Raw genomic sequence first — 21599 nt, forward strand, 5'->3', positions numbered from 1 at the left:
TCTGTCTTTGCATTTTCTGAGAAGTGTTTTTATCTTCCAAAAGAACCTTCTGTTTTTCTTCCTTACTCTCAGTGTGCCTGCGAATGATTTATCTACTTAGCAAATTTGTATGCTTCCTCAATCACAAGACTCTTGATAGCCTACAAGACATTCCTTTGAACTTCTTTTGATGCTGTATTTGAGCTTACATTATTGCTGGACAAGGGAGAGTATACAAATAATTATAATGGTTTCTGTGAAACATTTCTCCATCACTCCAAAGACAGTCCACATCTCCCCGAAGAAGTGTATTTATTTCGCATTTAAATGAAATGAGGGGAGCCAGGAATATTGTGCTACTGGAGAATTGATTGTATGGTGAAAGACATTCAAATCCCACCTTGTACCTCAGTTAAAAGGCTAACACCACCATCCGCCCTGAGAATTTCAAAAGCAAATTCTCTTACATCAAACTGATTGTGAACTGATAGGAAAAAATGCAGGAGATTGTGTTTGCCCTGGAAGTTTTAGAATTCACAATCTGACACCATGTTCAGTGCAAACACAGCAAAGCCACCTGCGTCCTAGAACAAAGTTTAGCTTTTTTCCAACTGGTGTCCTCCAGGTGGGATGGACCATTGTTTCTAGCCAGCACAGAGGGCCCCCAGTTGGGGAAGGATTCCTTGGGTACCCAACCTCTGAGCCAAATGTAAGACCAACTACTGGTCTGATTATTCTGATACTATTGCATTAGCCTTCTCCTCAAGGACTGAAGACTGGCAAAGCACCTGAAAGTCCAAACAAAACACTTATTCATTTTAGCCAGCAGCATGAAGTCCATTTCGGACAGGAGGCCTGCAAGTCCTGGCAAGAAGCCGATTGCCATAGCAACCCCACACCACCAGGCCTCTCTCTGCTTGCTCAGGTTTTCTGGTCTGTCCTTCATCAGCCCCACATTGTTGAATGGGTGGAGCGTCCCTTTACTCATTTCTTCTTGCTTGACTAGCTGGAATTTTTATAAGCAGGAGAGGTGAGCGTGCTTTTGCTGCCTCTGGCACGAAGTGCATGTGCTTGAATTGCACACACATGACTTCTGTAAAACTACTCGCCTGCGTTTTAACCTATATTATTCTGCAGCTTTTTGTCTTAGCCCAAGCAGCTACCAGAATCTACTATATTGGAGTTGTGGAAGAAAATTGGGATTATGCACCGACCGGGAAGAACCAGATCACAGGACAAAACCTCACAGAGGATAAGTAAGTCAAATCAGGATTTCCTATTGCACGGTGAAGATTTGTCTAAAGGTATTTCATCACTTTGAATACATTGTGTTTGCCACCCAAATGTAGCTGTTGGCTTAGTTGCTTCCCGATTGTTGGCTTTCTTTCAAAAGTGTGTCCGGGCAATTTTTAAAGGAGCCTTAAATTCATCTTGAGATTGTTTTGCGGGGGGAAGAATGTTGTGAAATACGATACTGGATTTCAGCGCAGATCCATGATGTACAAGTTGCAAATTTCCCCACTTACCCATGAAATGATGGCAAGATGGGAGAAATTTCCTGCGTGAAATGTGTTGTAAATCAAGATTAGATAAATGTTGATATTATCCTAACAGTATGAACCCCAACCGAAGTCCCAGATTAAACTCAGTGACTGTCCACTGCCCAATGGATCTAGCTAGGTTAAGAGTTCACATCACAAGCAAAAGGGCTGTAGACATTTCTTATGTCCACTTTAATTAGTACATTTTACTTCTAAATAAAAATGCTCATGACTGTGCTGTGCATAAAACGTAATGTCTAAGTGCCTTCTTCTGTAGTTGTGCTGCTCTCTGTGTCTGCACTGGGAAGCCACTGTTGAGAGAATGTCTAAGAAAAACATATCACACATACAAGAATGTTTCTCCCCATGAAGCTGGGAATGTTTTTGAGAGACTTGTATTTGCCATTTAATCAATGTATAATAAAGCAAACCGCTTTTAAAGATTCTTTCAAGTTGAGCTCAACTCCGGGTGACTGTGTGAACACAGGAGAGGTTTTCCATTATTTTCTTCTGGAATGTGTTGTGACTCCTTGGTCTAGTCTACTACAGCCTTAGAATTCCCTTGTGGTTTCCCATCGAAGACATTAACCAGATTTGATGCTACTTAGTTTTTCAAGGTCAGCTAAGATGGACAGTATGTTGCATTCATAATCAGAGGCTTTTAATTTCTTTAAAATAGCCTATTCTTAGGAACCTTTTCACATCATCTGTTCACCATCCAGAGTGCCTTTGGGAGATGGGCAGCCATATAAAAATGATAGATAGATAGATAGATAGATAGATAGATAGATAGATAGATAGATAGATAGATAGATAGATAGATATTCACGCCCATTCAAGCCACGCAAATTCCTGCTTTTTTTGGAAAAATTATAAGTAAAACACCCGTTTTGGATAGCTAATTGTCTATAACACATCTATCTAGAAGAAGCGTGGTCATGGTGGCAGTTTCCACCTCAGGTTTGTTCATAAGTATGAATAAGTCCATGGGTACGGTTACCTGCATGGAGAATTCTCTTCACAAGAACTTAGGAAAAGCAGGATTTTCGATGTGGCATCTGTTATGACTTTCAGATTTCATGGTGAAACCTTGATATTTTACATGCTCCTGAATTTGGGCTTCCTTGGTGGGGGAAAAAAGTACCATAAAGCACAGCTTAAGAAGGGACTTTGATTTTAAAGGACAAATGTGATTTCATTTGAGTCATTGGCACTGAAGTGCTACAAAGCAACAATATTCTATAATTATTAAAAAAAAAATCCTCTCTCACCCCTATGGGTGGTATGTGTCTTCCTCAATCTCGGGTCCTCTACCAGAAGCTTGGGAGTTTGAGGGTTCTGCGCAGGATCTGAGCTGTTCCTAGCACTGCACTCTTCTGGACAGAGAGCTCTGATGTCGTTCCTGGGATCTGCTGGAGCCACTCTCCCAGCTTAGGAGTCACAGCCCCTGCCACCACTGGGACCACTTTGGCCTTTCCTTTCCACATCCTCTCTAGTTCCTCGTTCAGGCCTTGGTACTTCTCCAACTTCTCATACTCCTTCTTCCTGATGTAGCTGTCACTTGGCACCGCTACATCTATCATCACTGCTGTCTTCTGGTCCTTGTCTACTACCACAATGTCTGGTTGACTGGCCAGTACCTGCCTGTCTGTCTGGACCTGGAAATCCCACAGGATCTTAGCCCTGTTATTCTCCACGACCTTCTGTGGAATCTCCCACCTGGACTTGGGAGGGTTTAGCCCATGCACTGTGCAGATGTTCCTGTACAGAACGCTAGCTACTTGGCTGTGCCGTTCAGTATATGCTGTTCCTGCCTGCATCTTACACCCTGACACTATGTGTTGGACTGTCTCTGAGGCCTCTCTGTACAATCTGCACTTTGGGTCCTGTCTAGTGTGGTAGACGTCTGCTTCTATGGATCTGGTGCTTATTGCCTATTCTGAGGTGGCTGACATTGGGAAATCTTACCAGTGGCTGGAAAGGGCTGGACTAAAAGACAGCACTGAGGCACCAATCATAGCAGCACAAGTACAGGCCCTAAGCAGCAGATCCATAGAAACAGGGGTCTAGACCCTCCCAAGTTCAGATGGGAGATTCTGTAGAAGGTTGTGGAGAATAACAGAGCTAAGATCCTGTGGAAATTCCAGATTCAGATGGACAAGCAGGTACTGGACAATCAACCAGACATCGTGGTAATAGACAAGGATCAGAAGACAGCAGTGGTGATAGATGGTGCCAAGTGGTGCCAAGGGATAGCAACATCAGGAAGAAGGAGTATGAGAAGCTGGAAAAGTATCAGGGCCTGAAGGAGGAACTAGAAAGGATGTGGAAAGTCAAGGCCAAAGTGGTCCCAGTGGTGGTAGGAGCACTCAGGGCTATGACTCCTAAGCTGGGAAAGTGGCTCCAACACGTCCCAGGAACAACATCCAAGCTCTCTGTCCAGAAGAGTGCAGTGCTAGGAACAGCTCAGATACTGCGGAGAACCCTCAAACTCCCAAGCTTCTGGTAGAGGACCCGAGATTGAGGAAGACGATTACCACCCATAGGAATGAGAGGGATTTTTTAAAAAATTCTAATTCAGTATATATATTTCATTAGAAAACAATTTAAATTATTTTCTAATAGAATATAGATGTCCTTTGGAATTTGCTTCTGTTCTCTTTTTCTTTTCACTGGTTGAAAGGATATGCTATCTAGGCAGAAGAAATTCGTAGGATTCCAAAGTTTTGGTTTACAAAATCAACCCTATAGGTGTTAATTGATCAAATGGAGATGAGACAATTTTCCTTCTTTGGATATTAGAGTAATTCAGGCTAATGGCCTGCCAAGTTTATTTTCTTCCACTGTTACATTTACAATGGTGTTTTGTTTCTCCCAGCAGCTAACTCCAACAACCCATGGTAAGACCTTAATGAAGATTGTAAAATGGTGCAACTGAACACCTTGTTCTTTTAGGCTAACCAATTCTAGCTGCTCAGGGAGAGATGAATTGCTGCTTGTTTCTTTTCACTGATGTATATTGTTCATTTAATCATGTACTTTTATTTATTTGTGGCTTGTTTTAACAATAATTCTGTTTTGTCTTTTTTTATTATTAATTTTCTTCAATACCTTTAATTTAGTATAGACAAGTTTACATTCAGTGGACAAATAAGTTTATTTCTTTATATCTTTAGAAAATGTATATAATCGCCCATCTTAAATACATAACTCTGGATGGCAGACCATTTGCAAAAAAAATAAATAAATGGTATAAAAGAATCCCATAACCAGACAGAATTAAAATAATTCAAACAGAAAAAAAAAAAGAACCCAGACTTGCAAAACAGACACATGTACTGTATCTTGGGCTCCCTTAACATCCTGGTCCTAATGCTTGAGGAAAAAGCCAGTTGTTAACACACTTCTAGATGGTCAAGAGCATTAGGCCCTTCTAAATCTCAAGTTGGGTACTTGCCAATACCAAATTTATAATCTTATTGTCAGGTCTACGATGTTCAAACTCCAATACAGACAAATCTCTCAGACTCCAAAGGAGATTCAAAAAAGATTTCATTTACTGGAGGATACAAGCATCTGTAAGCAAAGCATAGCTAAAATGAAAGCCCGCGTAATTTTCCCTCTACTTTTACCCCTCTTGTCCCCCCTTCAGTCTAGGCGCCACTTTTAGTTCTCACAGAGGTGTGTGATCTTGTGCATTCCAGCCCCGATATCACGTCTTCTTCCTGGCCTTCAGTCTTCCTCCGGCTCTGTCTTCTTTCACTGCCCTCCCCCCACCAATGAGAATGGCAGAATCAAAGCAAGCTAAGAAAACATGGCATTGACTATGCTAATAAAACGGTCCTCTAGTTGATATATATTTTGATTGCTGCAGATTCTGACACTTATATGAGAGTAGATGGGAAAGTACCTTGTAGCAGAAGAAAAATGGGATTGGAAATCCACATTCAAGATCTAGCTCATATGTTTCTTAAATTTATGGCTACAAGGTTCTACATACCTTCTGTCTCCCACTGGGTATTATCAACTGCAACTCCAAATCTGTTCTGGAAACAAACTCAGCCCTTGGTTATTCAAATGAAAGCATTGATGGGTACTTTCCATCATGGGGTACTTTCTCCCCAGCTCTCTATTCATCTCACCATTTGTGAACAAATATATGTCTAGAAACACTCAGCCACATCCCACATTTCTGCCATATTTATATTTAGTGGCACATTGCTTCTCTCTGCTGGTTATTTATTAGGGGGTCTGTAACACCTGAATTTCAGATTCCTAGATTATTTTTTTTTTTATGAAGCTGGAATTGGTATACACATTTGCTGACTTTTTAAAAATTCCCCATATTCTGGAGAGTGGAAGTGATACAGTATTTGAACGTTAACGTTAACCTTCCATAATGATTGAAACTTTGGTTGGAATTTGGTTTTCCTGCTTTTCATTGTAGAATAGCCAATAAAACCATGACAAGAGGGCCTAACAGGATTGGACAAGTTTACAAGAAGGCAATTTTCAGACAGTTCACAGATGAGTCCTACGCTCAGGAGATTGCAAAACCATCTTGGCTGGGTTTTCTTGGTCCAGTACTGAAAGCTGAACAAAGGGACACCTTTATTATTCATTTTAAAAACTTTGCTTCCCGGCCATATTCTGTACATCCGCATGGAGTCTATTACAACAAAGACTCTGAAGGTAAATCAAATAACTTTTTCTGTCTTACTGTTTCAGATGTTATTCTCCAAATATTACTGTTAGCGTGACTATGGTGGTTGGAATAGTGCTGGAACTAAGCTGGTTTGGGTTCAAGGCTGTCTCTCACATCAGTTAGTCCATTGAGATATATAAAAATATTCCTGCCGTATTGGACTATATTCTTGTCCAGTCCAACATTCTGATTCTCACAGTGACTACCCAGGTACTTCCAAAGAGTTCACTAAAAAAACATAAAACAAATCAATCATTCATAGCTGCTGACATTTGGGATTCAGAGCTGCTGTAGACTGTCTCAGAACACGAAGCTTCCAGGTAGCCCATAACTAACAGTCTTTGATAAAACAAGAAGATCGTGTGGAAGATCTAGCATCTTGCTTCTCTCAGCAAGCAGGGCATGAAGGCAATGGCCCTCTCCTGCTTTTGCTGCTCCAGATATTGCTTCTGAGCTTGGGAGTCCCATATAGTCATCACAGTCCATTGCAATGGATGGACTATCAATCCTTGCCTTGGAACCACTTCTTTGGATAGTTTACAAAACATCTGTAAGGTAAGGACCATCTGTACTTCTGGGGATAGAGTATTCTAAAGAATAGGGATAACTGAGAAGTCCTATCACCTGGTCTACATCTCATGAACCTCCCAAGGAGGGGGACCCACAACAGGCCCTCTTTTTATGACAAGACCAGATGGGCAGGTTTGATTCTGGCATGGTGTTTAAAGGCAATGGACCAGCAATTTGAATTGGGCCTGGAAGCCTACTGGCAATCAGTACAGTTAACTTCAAAACTGTTGTTATTCTAGCCTGATGAGGTTGTCCCACCAGGGGTCTAGCTGCTGCCTTTTCTATCAGCTATAGCTTCCAAATCATCTCAAATCCAGCCCTACATAGAATACAATTCAGTTGTGCAACTGAGTGGTGATCAGGGCATAAGCCTGGACATCTTGGTCCACATAGGGTCATTATCTGGTGCATTAGCTAATACTGAGCAAATGCTCCTTTGATCATAGCTTCCATTTGCTGTTTCAGCAGGAGCCAAAAGTCCAGGAGAACCCTCAAGTCATGAACAAACTCTTGAGCAGCATGACCCCATTCAGAGTTACAGCTTTGAGAGAGGATTTCTCTGGAAAACAGTGGGAGGATACAGTAGGGATTGTAACAGAAGGATTTAGAGAGCTCCCTTGTGGGAATTAGAGCATCCAACTCAATGTATCACACGTGTACTGTATGTGTGATAGTCTGTGCACCATTAACAATGTTTTATTACAGAGGTGGGCAAAGCAGTGACCTTGCAACTGCTAAAAGGGCTGTAAGGAACCAGATGGATCTGTTTTTGTCAGGGTATTCATCTCTGCAATCCCAACACCTTTTATCTCTGGAACCTGCAATGTTCTCCCAAGTCAACTGACCCATGAGAAAGATGAATTGAGCTTAACCCCTGTGACTGCTGTTTTCTTGAAAGAATTGCAGAAATGATTGGCCATTGCCTTACAGGTAGTCCTCGCTTAATGTCCACTTGTTAATGACCATTTGAAGTTATGACAGCGCTGAATGAGGGGTACTTACAACTGGTCCTTGAAATTGCGGCTATCTCAGCATCCCTGCAGTCATGTGATTGTGATTCAGGCACTTGGCAATTGGCTCACAATTATGACATCACAGTGTCCCGCGGTCATGTGATTGCCATTTACAACCTTCATTACCAGCTTCCGATGATTAAAGTCAATGGGGAGGCCAGCAGGAGGTTGCAAATGGTGATCATATGACCGCAGGATGCTGAAACCACATGGGATTTGCCTAACAGCAGCAACTGGGACTGCTGGAACTACTGTTGTAAGTAGGTGTGGTCAAGTGACATCGCGCCTTAGGACCATGTTGCTTAGCAATAGAGTTCTCGGTCCCAATTACCCTTGATAAGCGAGGACTACCTGTATTTCAGGATTTATTTCCCACTTCCCACCTCTCTCTTTTTTAAACAGTATAAGAATCCAGGTGCACCTCTGAACTTTGGAAACAGAAGAAACGCTATTATGGCATCAAAGCAACATATTGTAGATTCAGACAGTCTTCTTTCCTTCTCTGTTTCAGGGGCACTTTATCGTGATGGAACAAGTGGAAAGAGCAAAGAAGATGATTTTGTTCTCCCTGGAACCAACTACACATACACGTGGCCAGTAACTGATGATTTTGCACCTACTCCAGCTGATCCACCATGTCTGACCTGGATTTACCATTCACATATTGACACCCCAAAAGATATCAACTCTGGGTTAATTGGACCATTGCTGGTTTGTAAGAAAGGTACAGTGTTTAGAATACTGCCTTTGGTGATGCAGAGTTGGTTACTGAGGTCCTAAATGACTTAGTATCAGAAGACCTGACACTGTTGTAACCGCCATATGAATGCATCCATCCTTGATGCATTCTTGATCTCTCAGCAGCTTTGGATACCATCAACCACAATATCCTTGTGAGCTGGCTCCATGGGTGGGGGATTGGGGGCACTGTTTTACCATGGTTCTCTTCCCTTCTCCAGGGCTGATTCCAGTAGGCAGGGAGAGATCGCTCCTCAGGGCCATCCTTTGTGGGGCCCCAGGGTTCAGTTCTCTTTCCCCTCCTTTTCAACATCTATGTAAAACTGCTGGCTGAGGTTATTTGTTGGTTTGGGATTGGATATCATCAGTACTTTGATGATACCCAATTATATCTTTCAACTGAGCTGGCCAAGTGAGGCTGTCAAGGTTCTGCCCAGTGCCTGGAGATTGCAGGCCTGGATGGGAAGGAACCATCTCCAACTCAGTCCTACCAAGGTTGAGTGGTTGTGGGATAAGGCTGTGAGATAAGGCTGTAGGATAAGAATAAGGGGAGGAGTATTATTTTAATACCCCTACAGCTAAGGACAACTTAGGCTGTGCATACTGTATCTGGGGACAAGATGAAGGCATCATGGGGACACAGTGGAAAAAAGTTGCCAAGGCATATTTGTCACATGGTTAGGAGTAAGTATGGAAAGGTCTTCCTTCAAAGGTCAGCACTAAGCATGGAACTTCTTATAAAAGTAGCCTCCCCGATGTCTTCCACCTGTCACTTTGAAGCTGTTTTTATTCATCACCTTCCAATACTGACTTTTCATTTTTATTTTTTTAAAATAATTTTTAATACTGAGATGTTTCTGCTGTTTATTCAAAATGTAGCTATTATAGAGCTTTTTTAAAGAAAAGTTGAAAAAAGGGAGTTATGGAAGATTGTTATATATGATAACTGCTGCGAGATTATTATAAACACAAAAATGAAAAGACTCCGAAATTCCTGCAACGGAGGAATGGCTGGTGAAGATGGCAGAATTAGCAAAGATGGCAAAACTGACTTGTCTGATTAGAGAAAGAACAACAGCCACATTTATTAGTGACTGGAAACCCCTCGTGGACTTTTTGCTCAAAAAAGAAAAAAAATGAACTTGTGATTTATGGGTTTGGTGATTAGAAAGGGTAGACTATGAAAAGAAGGAAATTATGCTGTAACTTTAGAGAGAGTAGGTAAAATATAAATGTAATTGCAACTGCTGTTAAGAAGATCAGAAACCACTTCTTTATAACCTTTCCTTTCCTTTCCTTTCCTTTCCTTTCCTTTCCTTTCCTTTCCTTTCCTTTCCTTTCCTTTCCTTTCCTTTCCTTTCCTTTCCTTTCTCGTCTCTATTTCTTTCTTTGCACTTTTTCATTTACTTATTACTTTTTTTTACTTTCCTTGCTTTTTTCTTTCAAAATTTGTATTGTTTTTATTCTTTTAAAAATTTATTTAATAAAACTAATATATAAGTGTGTGTGTGTGTGTGTGTGTGTAAAAGAAAAGTTTAAAAGGGAGTTATAAGTAAATGGAATCTTTCTCAGAATATACACTGAGTGTATCTTACTCTTCCCCTTTGTTTGTCTGTGAATTACACTGGGCAGGTACCATGTTGAAGAAAGCTAATGTACAAATACCTGAAACAGCCAATGAGATTTTTCTTAAAGATTATGTTTCTGTGACACATTTAAACAAACCGGCTAATCCATTGGAGCTTTGGATGATATGCAGACTCAGCTAATTCTGTTAAAACAAAGAAATAATGATCTGCTATTACAAATCAAGTCCAACAAAAAGAGGATATCAGAAAAGAATGTACCAGTTCTGAAAAGAACAATATCCAGAATCAGAAATAATGGAACAGAGGCTAGCGGATCAACATCGATTTATAATACGAAATAAAGTATTCACAGAAGTAGAATTGGAAGAACTGCAGAGGTCTACCCAGGGCAAAGAAACTGAAGCCTTGCCAGAAGTAGCTCAGACTGTAGAGGCAAACCAAGGGGAGTCAGAAGTAGAGGAAGCCCGCATAGCTATTGAATGGTTTTCATTCCCAAACCAGGCACCCTCTCCTCTGCCTTCTCCTCAGAAAGAACAAAGCCCTCTAACTAAAAAAAAACAAGAGGAATTGAAACATAGAATAACTGAGCATCTAGAACAGCACAGAAAGAACAGAATAAGGTTGCCTGCATTGAAGCTTGCTACAATGAAACAGTATTAAAATATGCCAATACTATAATATCAAATTTAAGCACCAGCACTCTGCAAGAAACAAACCAACTAATGTACAGCAGGGCTGCAGTTATAACTGAATACCTTGGATGCAAAATCAACAAACAAGAAAAAAAGCCAAACAGTGCACCACCAAAATGGAAGATCGGGTTAGAAAATAAGATCAGCATGCTAAGATCAGATGAAAGAAAAGAAGCTGAAGAACAAGAAGACCAAAGAATACTTGGTCAAGAAATATCATCTAGAAACAAGGAAGATGAAAGAAGCACTGGAAATAATAAAGCAGCAAATAACAGCCATAGCCAAAAAGATCAGCAGATACAAAGCTCAAATTGCACACTATAGGCAGAATCTCCAATTTCAGTCGAATCAGAAACATTTCTACCAGTCCATCAATGGAGAGACTGCAATGAACCAGCCAACTTCTGACAAAGAAGAAACAGTGCAGTTCTATGCACAGCTATGGGATAACTCAAAGAAATACAACAAGAATGCACCTTTGATAAAGGTGGTAGATAAGAATAAAAAAGAAGCTGAAATGCAAGAACTTGTAATAACAGCAGACATGGTGGAGAAAAGGGCAAGGAAGATCAAGAATTGGTCAGCACCAGGTGAAGATGAACTGCATGGTTTTTGGCTGAAACATCTGACTGATCTACACCCACTCATTGCCAAGGAGTTTAACAACATACTGCAAGGAGGTGAAATTGAAGATTGGTTAACATCTGGCAAAACCTACCTGATAATGAAAGATTCAACGAAAGGGGCAGCATCAGGCAACTACAGGCCAATTACCTGCTTACCAATAAATTTCAAATTGGTAACTGGTGTGGTAGCTGATGCAATCCAACAGCTTCTAGTTGAAAATTAGCTTTTTCCATCTGAGCAGAAAGGAAACCGCCCAAACAGCAGAGGAACAAAAGATCAGCTCCTAACTGACAAGATGATTTTGGAAAACTGCAAGAGAAGAAAGACCAACTTGAATGTAGCTTGGATTGATCACAAGAAGGCATTTGACTCCCTGCCAGATGAGTGGATAATCAAGTGCCTAGAAATAACAGGAATCAGTAGAAACATCAGAAGCTTTGTGCAAAGATCAATGGCACAATGGAAGACACAGATGCTGGTTAATGGTGATAGACTGGAGAGGTTAATATCCAGAGAGGAATCTTTCAAGGACACTCACTATCACCACTACTGTTTGTCATTGCATTGATTCCTCTATCAAGAATACTGAACAAGTCAGACCATGGCTATCAAACATCAAAAACATCTGCGAGGCTATCCCACCTCCTTTACATGGACGATCTGAAGCTGTATGGAAAAAGACCATCTGAAATAGAATCAGTGCTCAACAGCATCCAAACATACAGCCAAGATATTGCAATGGAGTTTGGACTGGACAATATGCCACCCTTACCATCAACAGGGGAAAAATAGTGAAAATTGAAGGAATCAAGATGCCCTATGGAAGTAACATCAAGAGTCTGGATGAAGAAGATCACTACAAATACCTGGGCATCCTTCAAGCTGACAACATCAAGCACATTGAAGTCAAGAAGAAAGTTAGGAGTGAATACATCATGAGAATGAAGATGAGTCCAAACTCAGTGGAGGAAATATCATCAAGGCAATTAACACTTGGGCAATTACAGTCATTAGATACACAGCTGGAATAGTGGAGTGGACTCAAGCAGAACTAGAGAGCAGAACTGGATAGGAAGATCAGAAAAATAATGACAATGAATCATGCCCTTCATCCATGCAGCAAAGTTGACAGACTCTATGTACCAAGGAGCATAGGTGGGCATGGAAGGTTGCAAGTACACCAGACAGTTGAAGAAGAAAAAAGGGTATAAGAAGAATACTTGAAGGACAGTGAAGAAGATGCACTGATGCTAGTATACCATGAAGGATTACTGAATACTGAAGAGACCAAACTGTCCCACAAGAAAGACCAAATGAAGAATAGAAAAGAGACATGGCAAGGCAAAATATTACATGGCCACTACACAAAAAAACTAGCAGGCAAAGGAGATAACAACAATGGCTGGCAATCGCTAAGAACAGGAAAGCTGAAGAAAGAGACAGAGTGGCTAATTTTGGCTGCACAAGACCAAGTCTTAAGAACAAATGCATACAAAGCCAGAATTAAGAAGATAGCAACAGACAGCAAATGCTGCTTCTGCAAAGAAGCTAAAGAAGCAGTGGACCACCTAGTTAGCTGCTGCAAGAAGATCGCACAGACTGACTACAAACAATGGCATGACAAAGTAGCAACAATGGTGCATGGGAATATCTGCAAGAAATACCATTTGCCTGCAAGCAAGAACTGGTGGGACCACAAAACAGACAAAGTAACAGAAAATGAAGAAGCTAAAGTGCTCTGAGACTTTAGAATTCAGATAGATAAGCACCTGCCACACAACACCCCAGACCTAACAACTGTTGATAAGAAAGACAAAAAAGTCTGGATAGTGGACATTGCAATACGTGGAGACACCAGAATAGAAAAGAAAGAACTGGAGAAAATCACAAAATACAAAGACCTGCAAATAGAAGTAGAATGACCGTGGCAAAAGAAAGCAAAGGTAGTATTAATAGTAATAGGCGCCTTGGGTATAACCCCAAAACATCTGGAGTACCACTCGAAGACTATCAGCATTGACAAAACCACCATCAGTCAATTGCAAAAGGCAGCTTTACTTGGAACAGCACTGATACCTCTAACACCATCAAACAACATCTGCCTATCCCAGGTCCTTGGGAAGGACTTGATAAGTGGATAAAAATGCCAAATCCAGTCTAAACATTTGATGGACATTGCGACCAACAGTAATAACAACAATTTCATGTGAATCCAGAATAAAACATGTTTTGTGTCATCCTTAGAAGATACTTAGCTTGTATAAACTGAGAAGTACTTGCCCCCCAATGATTTTGCAATCTAAGTGAAGAACAAACAGAGGAGGAGAAGGGAAGTGGTAAAAGATAAAGCCTGCTTTGAACTGAGCTTAGATGCTGGTGATTTCATAGGTATGTCCACATAGTTTTCTTGGCAACAATATGGACGTAGATGGCCATTGGCTTCTTATGGGATGTTATTTTGATTTTAGCCCTGGGATTTACTAGTAGTCTTAGATCCAAGCACAAGCTAAGTCCATTGCTTGCCTCTACCTAAGTGAGCCAAGATCAGCTAGTGATGCTACCTAGCTGGGTGAGGTCAACTAGGAAGTAGCATATTAGTTTTCCTGTTACATTTGCCAAGGCTTGATTACAGGCTAATTACAGGCTGTTCTGACCATTGAAAGATTGGCAAGATACTTCAGAAAAAGGACATTGACTTCTTTATGAGTCTAAAGCTGACTGTCTACGAATCAGAGAAACTGACTACTAATCAGAGCAGTAATCAAGCCTAATACAGAGCTACCTTAACTCAGTGTTTCTCAAACTTGGCAACTTTAAGACGTGTGGACTTTGACTCCAAGAATTCCCCAGCCAGCATGCTGGCTGGGGAATTCTAGGAGTCGAAGTCCACACGTCTTAAAGTTGCCACGGTTGAGAACCGCTGCCTTAACCAATCAATGTCATCAGTGCCTAGACTTATTTAAATTTGGTAGGCTATTAGTACTGCAGTCAATCAAGTAGTCAATCAATCAATCAATCTATGGTCAAGGGGCCCCATTCCATCCCCCCAATTTGCATCAAAGCACAAATCCCTTTTTCTAAAGTACAAGCTTCTTGTCTGTTTCCATGATGGCAGACCCTGGGGCGACAATTCCATATTTGGACCATTTCATTCAGTCATGCCATCTCCCTGCCATGTTAGGTTACCAGAATGTGGGAGATGGCATGAGCCAAGCATCTTCACTTGGCTGTGCACAAAATGTTGCAAACTGCCATTGCTTCTGCAGTAAGATGCACATTTGTTCCAAACCTGAAGATTGCAGCAGGATGACACCATCCGTGACAGTGACAAATAAAAAATAGCAAGGAAGGTTCAGTTGCCCCATCTAGAAAAATCCCAAGGTTTCTAGGGTAACGTGGGCTTTGAAGGAAAAGTGAAAAGGGATTGCAGTGGTAAGGACAAGGAATTTGAGCTGGATCTAGGTGCAAATTCGTATCTTTTATTTTTAATTATTTTATTTATTTAATTATTTTATTTTATTTTATTTTATTTTATTTTATTTTATTTTATTAATTATTCTTATTGGATCTAGGTGCCAAGCCCAGGTATGTAGGCTATGTGCCTTCAGAACCAAATGTCTCATAAAGATATAGAGAACAAGAAATAAAAATAAAGCCCCCAAAGAATGCTCTGGCAAGAATTCAACAATCTCACCCTTAAAATTTATATGAGAATGCCAAAGTGGTACACATTGTTGGGATTTCAGCATTGTCACCTGAAATCTTGCAAGCTCCCATATCTGAACATTAACATTACACACATCTGGCAATCTTACAAGATTTTGGCAATATTTAATTCTTTTGATTTTGGGGTGCCCCAGATGGCTGGTATCCATGTGTGCTGTATTGTTGATTCCTTCAGTACACTATTTCCAACTTGGGATTGCTTTCAGACTAAGAATTTTACCGGATTTGAACATGTTCCAAGTAAATTTCCTTAAGAAGGTTTTCTCAATTTTTTTTAAAGGATTATTAGACAATACTTCAGCTTCAGTGATGGACAACTCTAAAGGCTTTGCCCTGATGTTCAGCATTATAGATGAAAATCTCAGCTGGTACCTGGATGAGAATATAAACACTTTTTGTTTAGATCCTAGTACAGTCGATAAAGAGGATGAAGATTTTCAGTTCAGCAATAAGATGTTTTGTAAGTTGTTGCCATAACTGTTGCCATTGTAAGTTGTTTTTACAGCCATAACTAGCTTGGAGTGTGACTTCTGCTGCCATTGCTTTTCTTAAATAAGAAACTTGAAATGGTAAGTTACATTTCAATAATATTATTAGGGCCTTCCACTTAGATTGCTTGCAGGTTAAAACAGAGTTTGCAAGGCTAAGTACCTTTCATTTCAAGTTGTGCTTCTCACTTGATTTTGACCTTGAGCCAAAGGGTGACATTTCAGCATCTTCTCTGGAAAAGAGAGATTATGTAAAGTAGGGGAGGGTGGATTTCAAGCCTGTGAGATTCATTTTATATTTTATTAAGACCTCCATGTTCATTAACTGGAGCTTAGTGTAATGTCATACAAACATGCATGCGTGCATAAAGGACCAAGAAGGAAACTAGAAGTCAAGTGCAAAGGGCATGAAAGATGATAGGACCATATCAGAACTAAGGAGAATGTTGATGTCAGATAAGTTTCAATTAATTCAATAACCAATATATGTGGGCAGGGTCTGTTTATAGCCTTAGAATTTTATTTTGATTAACATAAGTAAACAGCGGGAATAGTATTTTAGTCTAGAAGGGATAATACTTTGAGATTCCCTGTTCCTCTCCCAAGAATGAGGTGGTGCAGAAGGGTGGAATAAAAGAGTTGAAATGGACCTTAAAAGTTGTCTAGTACAATCCAATCTCCCACTTACTGAACAAATAATGCAAGATGCACCTACAGAATTCCAGACAGATGGCCATCCAGCCTCTGATTAGTTAATTCCAGAGATGGAGAAACCACATGGGTGACAATCAGTTTCACACTGGACATTGGCATTCCCTTTAGCTGCTTAACCTAACATTGCAAAATGCTGTTTTTTAATACTAATTGCTATGTGCATATTCTCAGGATTTGTTTTAGAAAGCCAGTGCTTTGTTGCATTCCCATTTCTCCTACCCATTGATTGTTTTCTTTGTGTTACATATTTATAGCAATTAATGGATATATGTTTGGAAACATCCCTGGCCTGGAAATGTGTGCTGACGATTTGGTGTCTTGGTACTTGATTGGAATGGGGAGCGAGATGGATATTTACTCTGTGCGCTTCTTTGATCACACCTTAATTAACAGAGGATATAGGACAGATGTCATTAGCCTCTTTCCTGCCACTCTCATCACAGCAGAAATGATTGCAGAGAATGTTGGGACATGGCTTTTATCCTGTGAAGTCAATCATCACATGCCAGGTATACAGTGCAACGAACAGAAGCATGATAGGTATTCAGAAGCACATGCCATGTTATAAGGCAGTGTGGAAACTTTTCTCCATTTCAGACCTGGGCCAGAATTTGGATCAAAGCAGATCCTAAATCCGTGGCAGACCTGAATCTAACTGGGCTCTAACCCTTACCTCTATTGCTAAACAACCCTGAGTCCTGTATAAGTGTGCTTGGGCCTATTCTAAAAAGAGCATTTGGGGCCATTTGGAGATTTGTGCTCAGAAGATGCTGGAGGAAAGACCAGTTAGGAAAATTCAGAAGTTCTACAGTGTTGCTCTTTGAGACTAAGAAATCATTGTCATGGTTCCAGTTGGAGAGTCTCAAATGGAAGTAATTTGAGTAACGACAAAAGAATTGGTGGGGACGCCTTTTGGGTGGATGGGGGAAGAACCAATTTTGTTACTGCAGAACATATGGCAGCTCAGGACAAACTAGTGATGTTCGCTCCTTATTCTCAGCATTTCAAGGCTGCAGATATGAAAAAAGATCACGGTTCATTTACAAATTGATTTTGAGAGACCCAGGAGTGGAACTGATAACAGTGTGCGTGTGCCTTGAATGGACTGTGATAAGCATCTTGGATAAAGATGGCTTTGGTGGGATTAGATCAAAAAGGATTAAAGGCTTCTCATGTTTCCTTTTTGCACTGCAGCTGGTACGGCAGGATTATATAGCGTCAAGTCCTGTGGTGAAAACATAGTTGTCCCTTCCTGGAGGGGTCAGAAAAGGAAATATTTTATTGCTGCTGAAAGAATCCTGTGGGATTATGGGCCTGGTGGCATTAATGCATTCACTGGACAACCTTTAAATGCCACTGACAGGTCAGCATCATTTATTAATTTATTCAATCCCCCCGCTTTCCCCCCCTCTTCTGTTAATATGTTTTCCCTCTCATTAACACAAGTTGCAAGTCACTTCATGACAGCCTGGAACTTTCATATTAACTTACTTATCCCACATAATTGTGTTGGCAAAACACACAGAGCTAGCTAGCTGCATTTTCATAATGTACAATATTTGATTAGTTTTAACTTCAGATGATTTTAATGGTTTATTATGTCCTGCAAGCCCAGGACATAGCCTATCTGGTTTGTTTGTGAGTCAGTGAACATATATACCAGGTTATGCATGTTGTGTGAACGTAATGCATGGATCTTAACTTACAAAACGGGTGAAGTTCCAGATTCAGACCACAAATTGATTGGAATGGAAATTCATTAAGTGACAATGAGCAAACTGTTTTTTCCTAACTTCTGTCCCTGTTTTGAAGTATATGATCTGATCTACTTCAAATGAGTCACCTATGCAGGTATCTGAGTCAGGTTGCTCCACTACATAGCCCAGCATTACAAATCCATGGGGAGCTTTGTCACTGGCATTCATGCTTTGTGTTTTCACAGTGACTCAGCACCTTATTTTACACAAGGAGAGGATCGAATAGGAGGGCGGTATTGGAAGGTCCACTATGTGGCCTACACTGATGGTAGCTTTAGCAGAAGAAAGAAGCAACCTGAAGCTGAGGCCCACCTTGGCATACTTGGTATGAGTTGGTGAATAATTTGGAGGTTTTTCATGGCACTGGTTCCAGTCATACTTCTCTGATGACGGCACCTATTCTAAGAGCAGTTCTTAACCTAGGCAAGCCAGATGAAATCCTAGCCAACAGTACTGAAATTAAAGTCTGCATCAGGACTGAGCCACGTCATATTGCAGACGTGGGCTTCCTAATAGCACTGTATCCCTGAGATGTAGTTTTCTCTGTGCAAGGAACTTTAAATCATAGAAGTCCCCATCTCAGTTTTGTGAATGAAAACTGAATCTGGGTTATGTGAGCAAGAACAACATCAGAATTTTTTATGGAGCATGGAATTCGATGACATGGAATTAGTGCTCTTTATGTCAGAAGCTGGGAAGAAGAAGTGCCAAAGGGAAATGCAGGTAGTCCCCGGGTTAAGAAAACCCGATTTAAGGACAACCTGTAGTTAAGAATGGAGTCTACTGTAACAAAATTCAAGTTAAATACACAGTGATTTGAGTTAAATACACAATGGTTCAAGTTCATCACACAATACTACTTATACAGCACTATATAATAATAATGTTCCGGCTTATGTACAAATTCAATTTAAGACAGGCCTTGGGAATGGAACTTGTTCTTAAACTGGGGACTACCTGTAAATCTAGAATCCCATTTATTCTCTCCCCATCCTATATTTTCTCTTTGCAATGACATGGATGGTGGAAAGGACAAAAAAACAGCACTTTGCTGTTGCCTAGACAAATGTGTTCCATGCAGTTGTCAAAATTAGCCATGGAGATGTTGTGCTTCAGCAGAGAGAGGGATAACAACAATGGCGAGAGTGCAATTTGATTACATGGAGAAAGGGAGCTTGTAAAGTTATTTTTTGGAAGAGATGGTAGTGAGAGTCACAAGGAAGAATGGATGGAGGCTTTTTGGAGCCTCGTGCAAGGGCCTTCTGATGAAAGAAGTAAAGAGATTTTCTAGTGCAGAACTAGGAAGATGCTTTCAACCAATCCTTTTTTAACAATTAATTTATCTGCCTCTAATTTCAAGGCCCAGTTATCAAAGCTGAAGTTGGTGATACCATTTTGGTGACTTTTCTCAACAGAGGAGACAAGAACCACAGCATAATGCCCCATGGTGTAGCTTTCAATAAGTCATCAGAAGGAATCTCTTATGCTGATGGTAAGTGAGTCTATGTTACTTCTCTCTCTGTATTTGGTTTTCTACCCATTCTCTAAGAAGCTTAACAGAATACATAAAACAAGCATCAAAAAATTACTTGAAATTATTTTTTTCTGTTTTGAGTGGCCAATTCCAGACTGCATCACAAATAGTTTCTGAAATATTTCTTTGCTACATGGTATGGATGATAAGATGCAGGACAAAGTAGTCCAGATCTTCATTGGACACATGGAACTTATTAGGCAGAATTTTGGATCCAGGCCCTTTTAACCTCATAACAACCTTCTTGGGGGATGTAGATCCCTGCCACATACCACCAAACCTGCAGAAGCAATTTGTAGGTGCTCTATCATCTTCCATTCTGATGCCTCAGAAATAAATGCTGAGGACAAGGAACACAAATCTCTTCCCCAACTCAAGACATTGCAGGTTGGCCCCATTTAAATGACACTTAAGGGAAGTCAAATTACTTGCCCAACCACCAATCCACATCCTTGCTTAATCTTGTTTTTATTTATCTGGAGCAGAGCAGCACAAATACCTTGGCTGCACCGCCTCATGCATTTAACTTAGTTACTGAATTCATCTATTAGCAAAATGAGTTGCATGATAAATTTACCAGATGGGTTGGGTATACAAATGACCCAAAGGACTCACCTAAGTGGCTGCTTTAATGTGCTTTCTTCCAGCATTATTTGCTCTGTCCTGACAGCCAAGCTCTAACCAGCCTCAGTAATGAGACTGAGACAAATTACAGAAAGCAATTAGTGGATTTCCTGCTGACATGAAAACATCCACCAGTCATTTTCCTTAAAGAGGTCTCAGGCTGGAGCTGTCAGAATAGCAAGTTTTTGACAAAGCTGGACACAGGAGTCAGAACTTGATCTGAGGGGGGAGTGGGGGCTTCATGCCTCTGCTGCTTTACTGGGAAGTCCCCATTCACCCCACAGATTAGTCACTGCATCTCCTTACACCCCATCAGTGATCTGCAAGTTAACTCTCTTCACAATCTCTCTTGTTCTGTTTCTCTCATGTTTCCTCCTACTCACTTCATCCTTCTCTTGATTTCTCTCTTGTGCTGTTTCTTTTGCACTGAATCTGTCACTCTCATGATCTCTCTTGCACTCTCACACTCAGTTGTTCTCGGTTGTACTTGCTTGTTCTTTCACTTTCTTTTGCTCACTGTCTCCCAACAACAGATGGGAAGCTATTAATAGGGACTGATGGGTGGATCCCCACTTTTTCTGCCACTGCCCCCAAACCTGGCCTTATCGGTCATCTTCTCCATCACTCCTGCTGCTAGAATGGCAATCTATAGCTGCAGCACCTACCATTTTGCAAAAGGAAACAAACATGGGAGGGTTTGCATTATTCTAAGTCCATGAATATAGCCTATAGATAGCAGTTCATTTATTAAAGGAGAAGAGAAGGTGCTACTTTGGTCAGGGAACTCTTTCAGAAAGTGCAGAGTTGCCTGGACTGAATGTGGATGTATACATTGCAGATGAAGAGTGAATAGGAGCTGAGTGTTTCTTTACCAGAGTCATCACCAAAGGGCCAGAAATCAAGTGTACAGCAAGGGTTGTGTCTGAGGAAGAGCGAAAACACCACTTTAGCATCAGAACAGAAAGTTAGGCAGCCTCAGTTATGGGCTAGAGATGAGTCGGAGGCTGCAACATGAGGCCGTGTCTTTAAAGATCCATTAGCAAGGCGTCTTCAAGGGTGGACATGTGGATGAACCCTAAACTATACTCAAAAATCTCTTAGTCATTGTTAAAATGAAGTTTAGCCTATTGTGCAAATACAGCCTGCTAGGTGCTTAACTGATCTGGATCTGGTCTGGATGAATCTCTGGTGTGAACACAATCCATGAATTACCCTTAGGCTGAAAAAGAGCAAGTGAGTTTTAAATCTCCAAAGTGAGTTTTAAATGTCCCCAGCACTGTGTCTTCTACTCCACGTTGATAG

General features: G+C 40.7%; 2 protein-coding genes across 2 annotated transcripts in view; one reads left to right on the plus strand and one right to left on the minus strand.

Annotated features, from left to right (window-relative positions):
- LOC103050404 (high-affinity choline transporter 1-like) overlaps positions 1-21599 on the minus strand; it is a 90156-nt gene that overhangs the window by 36930 nt on the left and 31627 nt on the right. The gene's annotated exons all lie outside the window — the stretch shown is intronic.
- The window catches only part of HEPHL1 (hephaestin like 1), a 44585-nt gene continuing 24051 nt past the window's right edge, over positions 1066-21599 (plus strand). Inside the window, 8 exon segments of the mRNA XM_088140583.1 lie at positions 1066-1235; positions 5968-6212; positions 8320-8532; positions 15461-15640; positions 16637-16891; positions 17577-17745; positions 18325-18464; positions 19500-19631. Of these exon segments, the coding sequence (XP_087996709.1) occupies positions 1066-1235; positions 5968-6212; positions 8320-8532; positions 15461-15640; positions 16637-16891; positions 17577-17745; positions 18325-18464; positions 19500-19631 (1504 nt within the window).

Source organism: Python bivittatus, unplaced genomic scaffold, assembly GCF_059951505.1.
Source record: "Python bivittatus isolate LINGU-HERP-01145 unplaced genomic scaffold, Pbiv_v1 ctg000340_np1212, whole genome shotgun sequence".
Lineage (NCBI taxonomy): Eukaryota > Metazoa > Chordata > Lepidosauria > Squamata > Pythonidae > Python > Python bivittatus.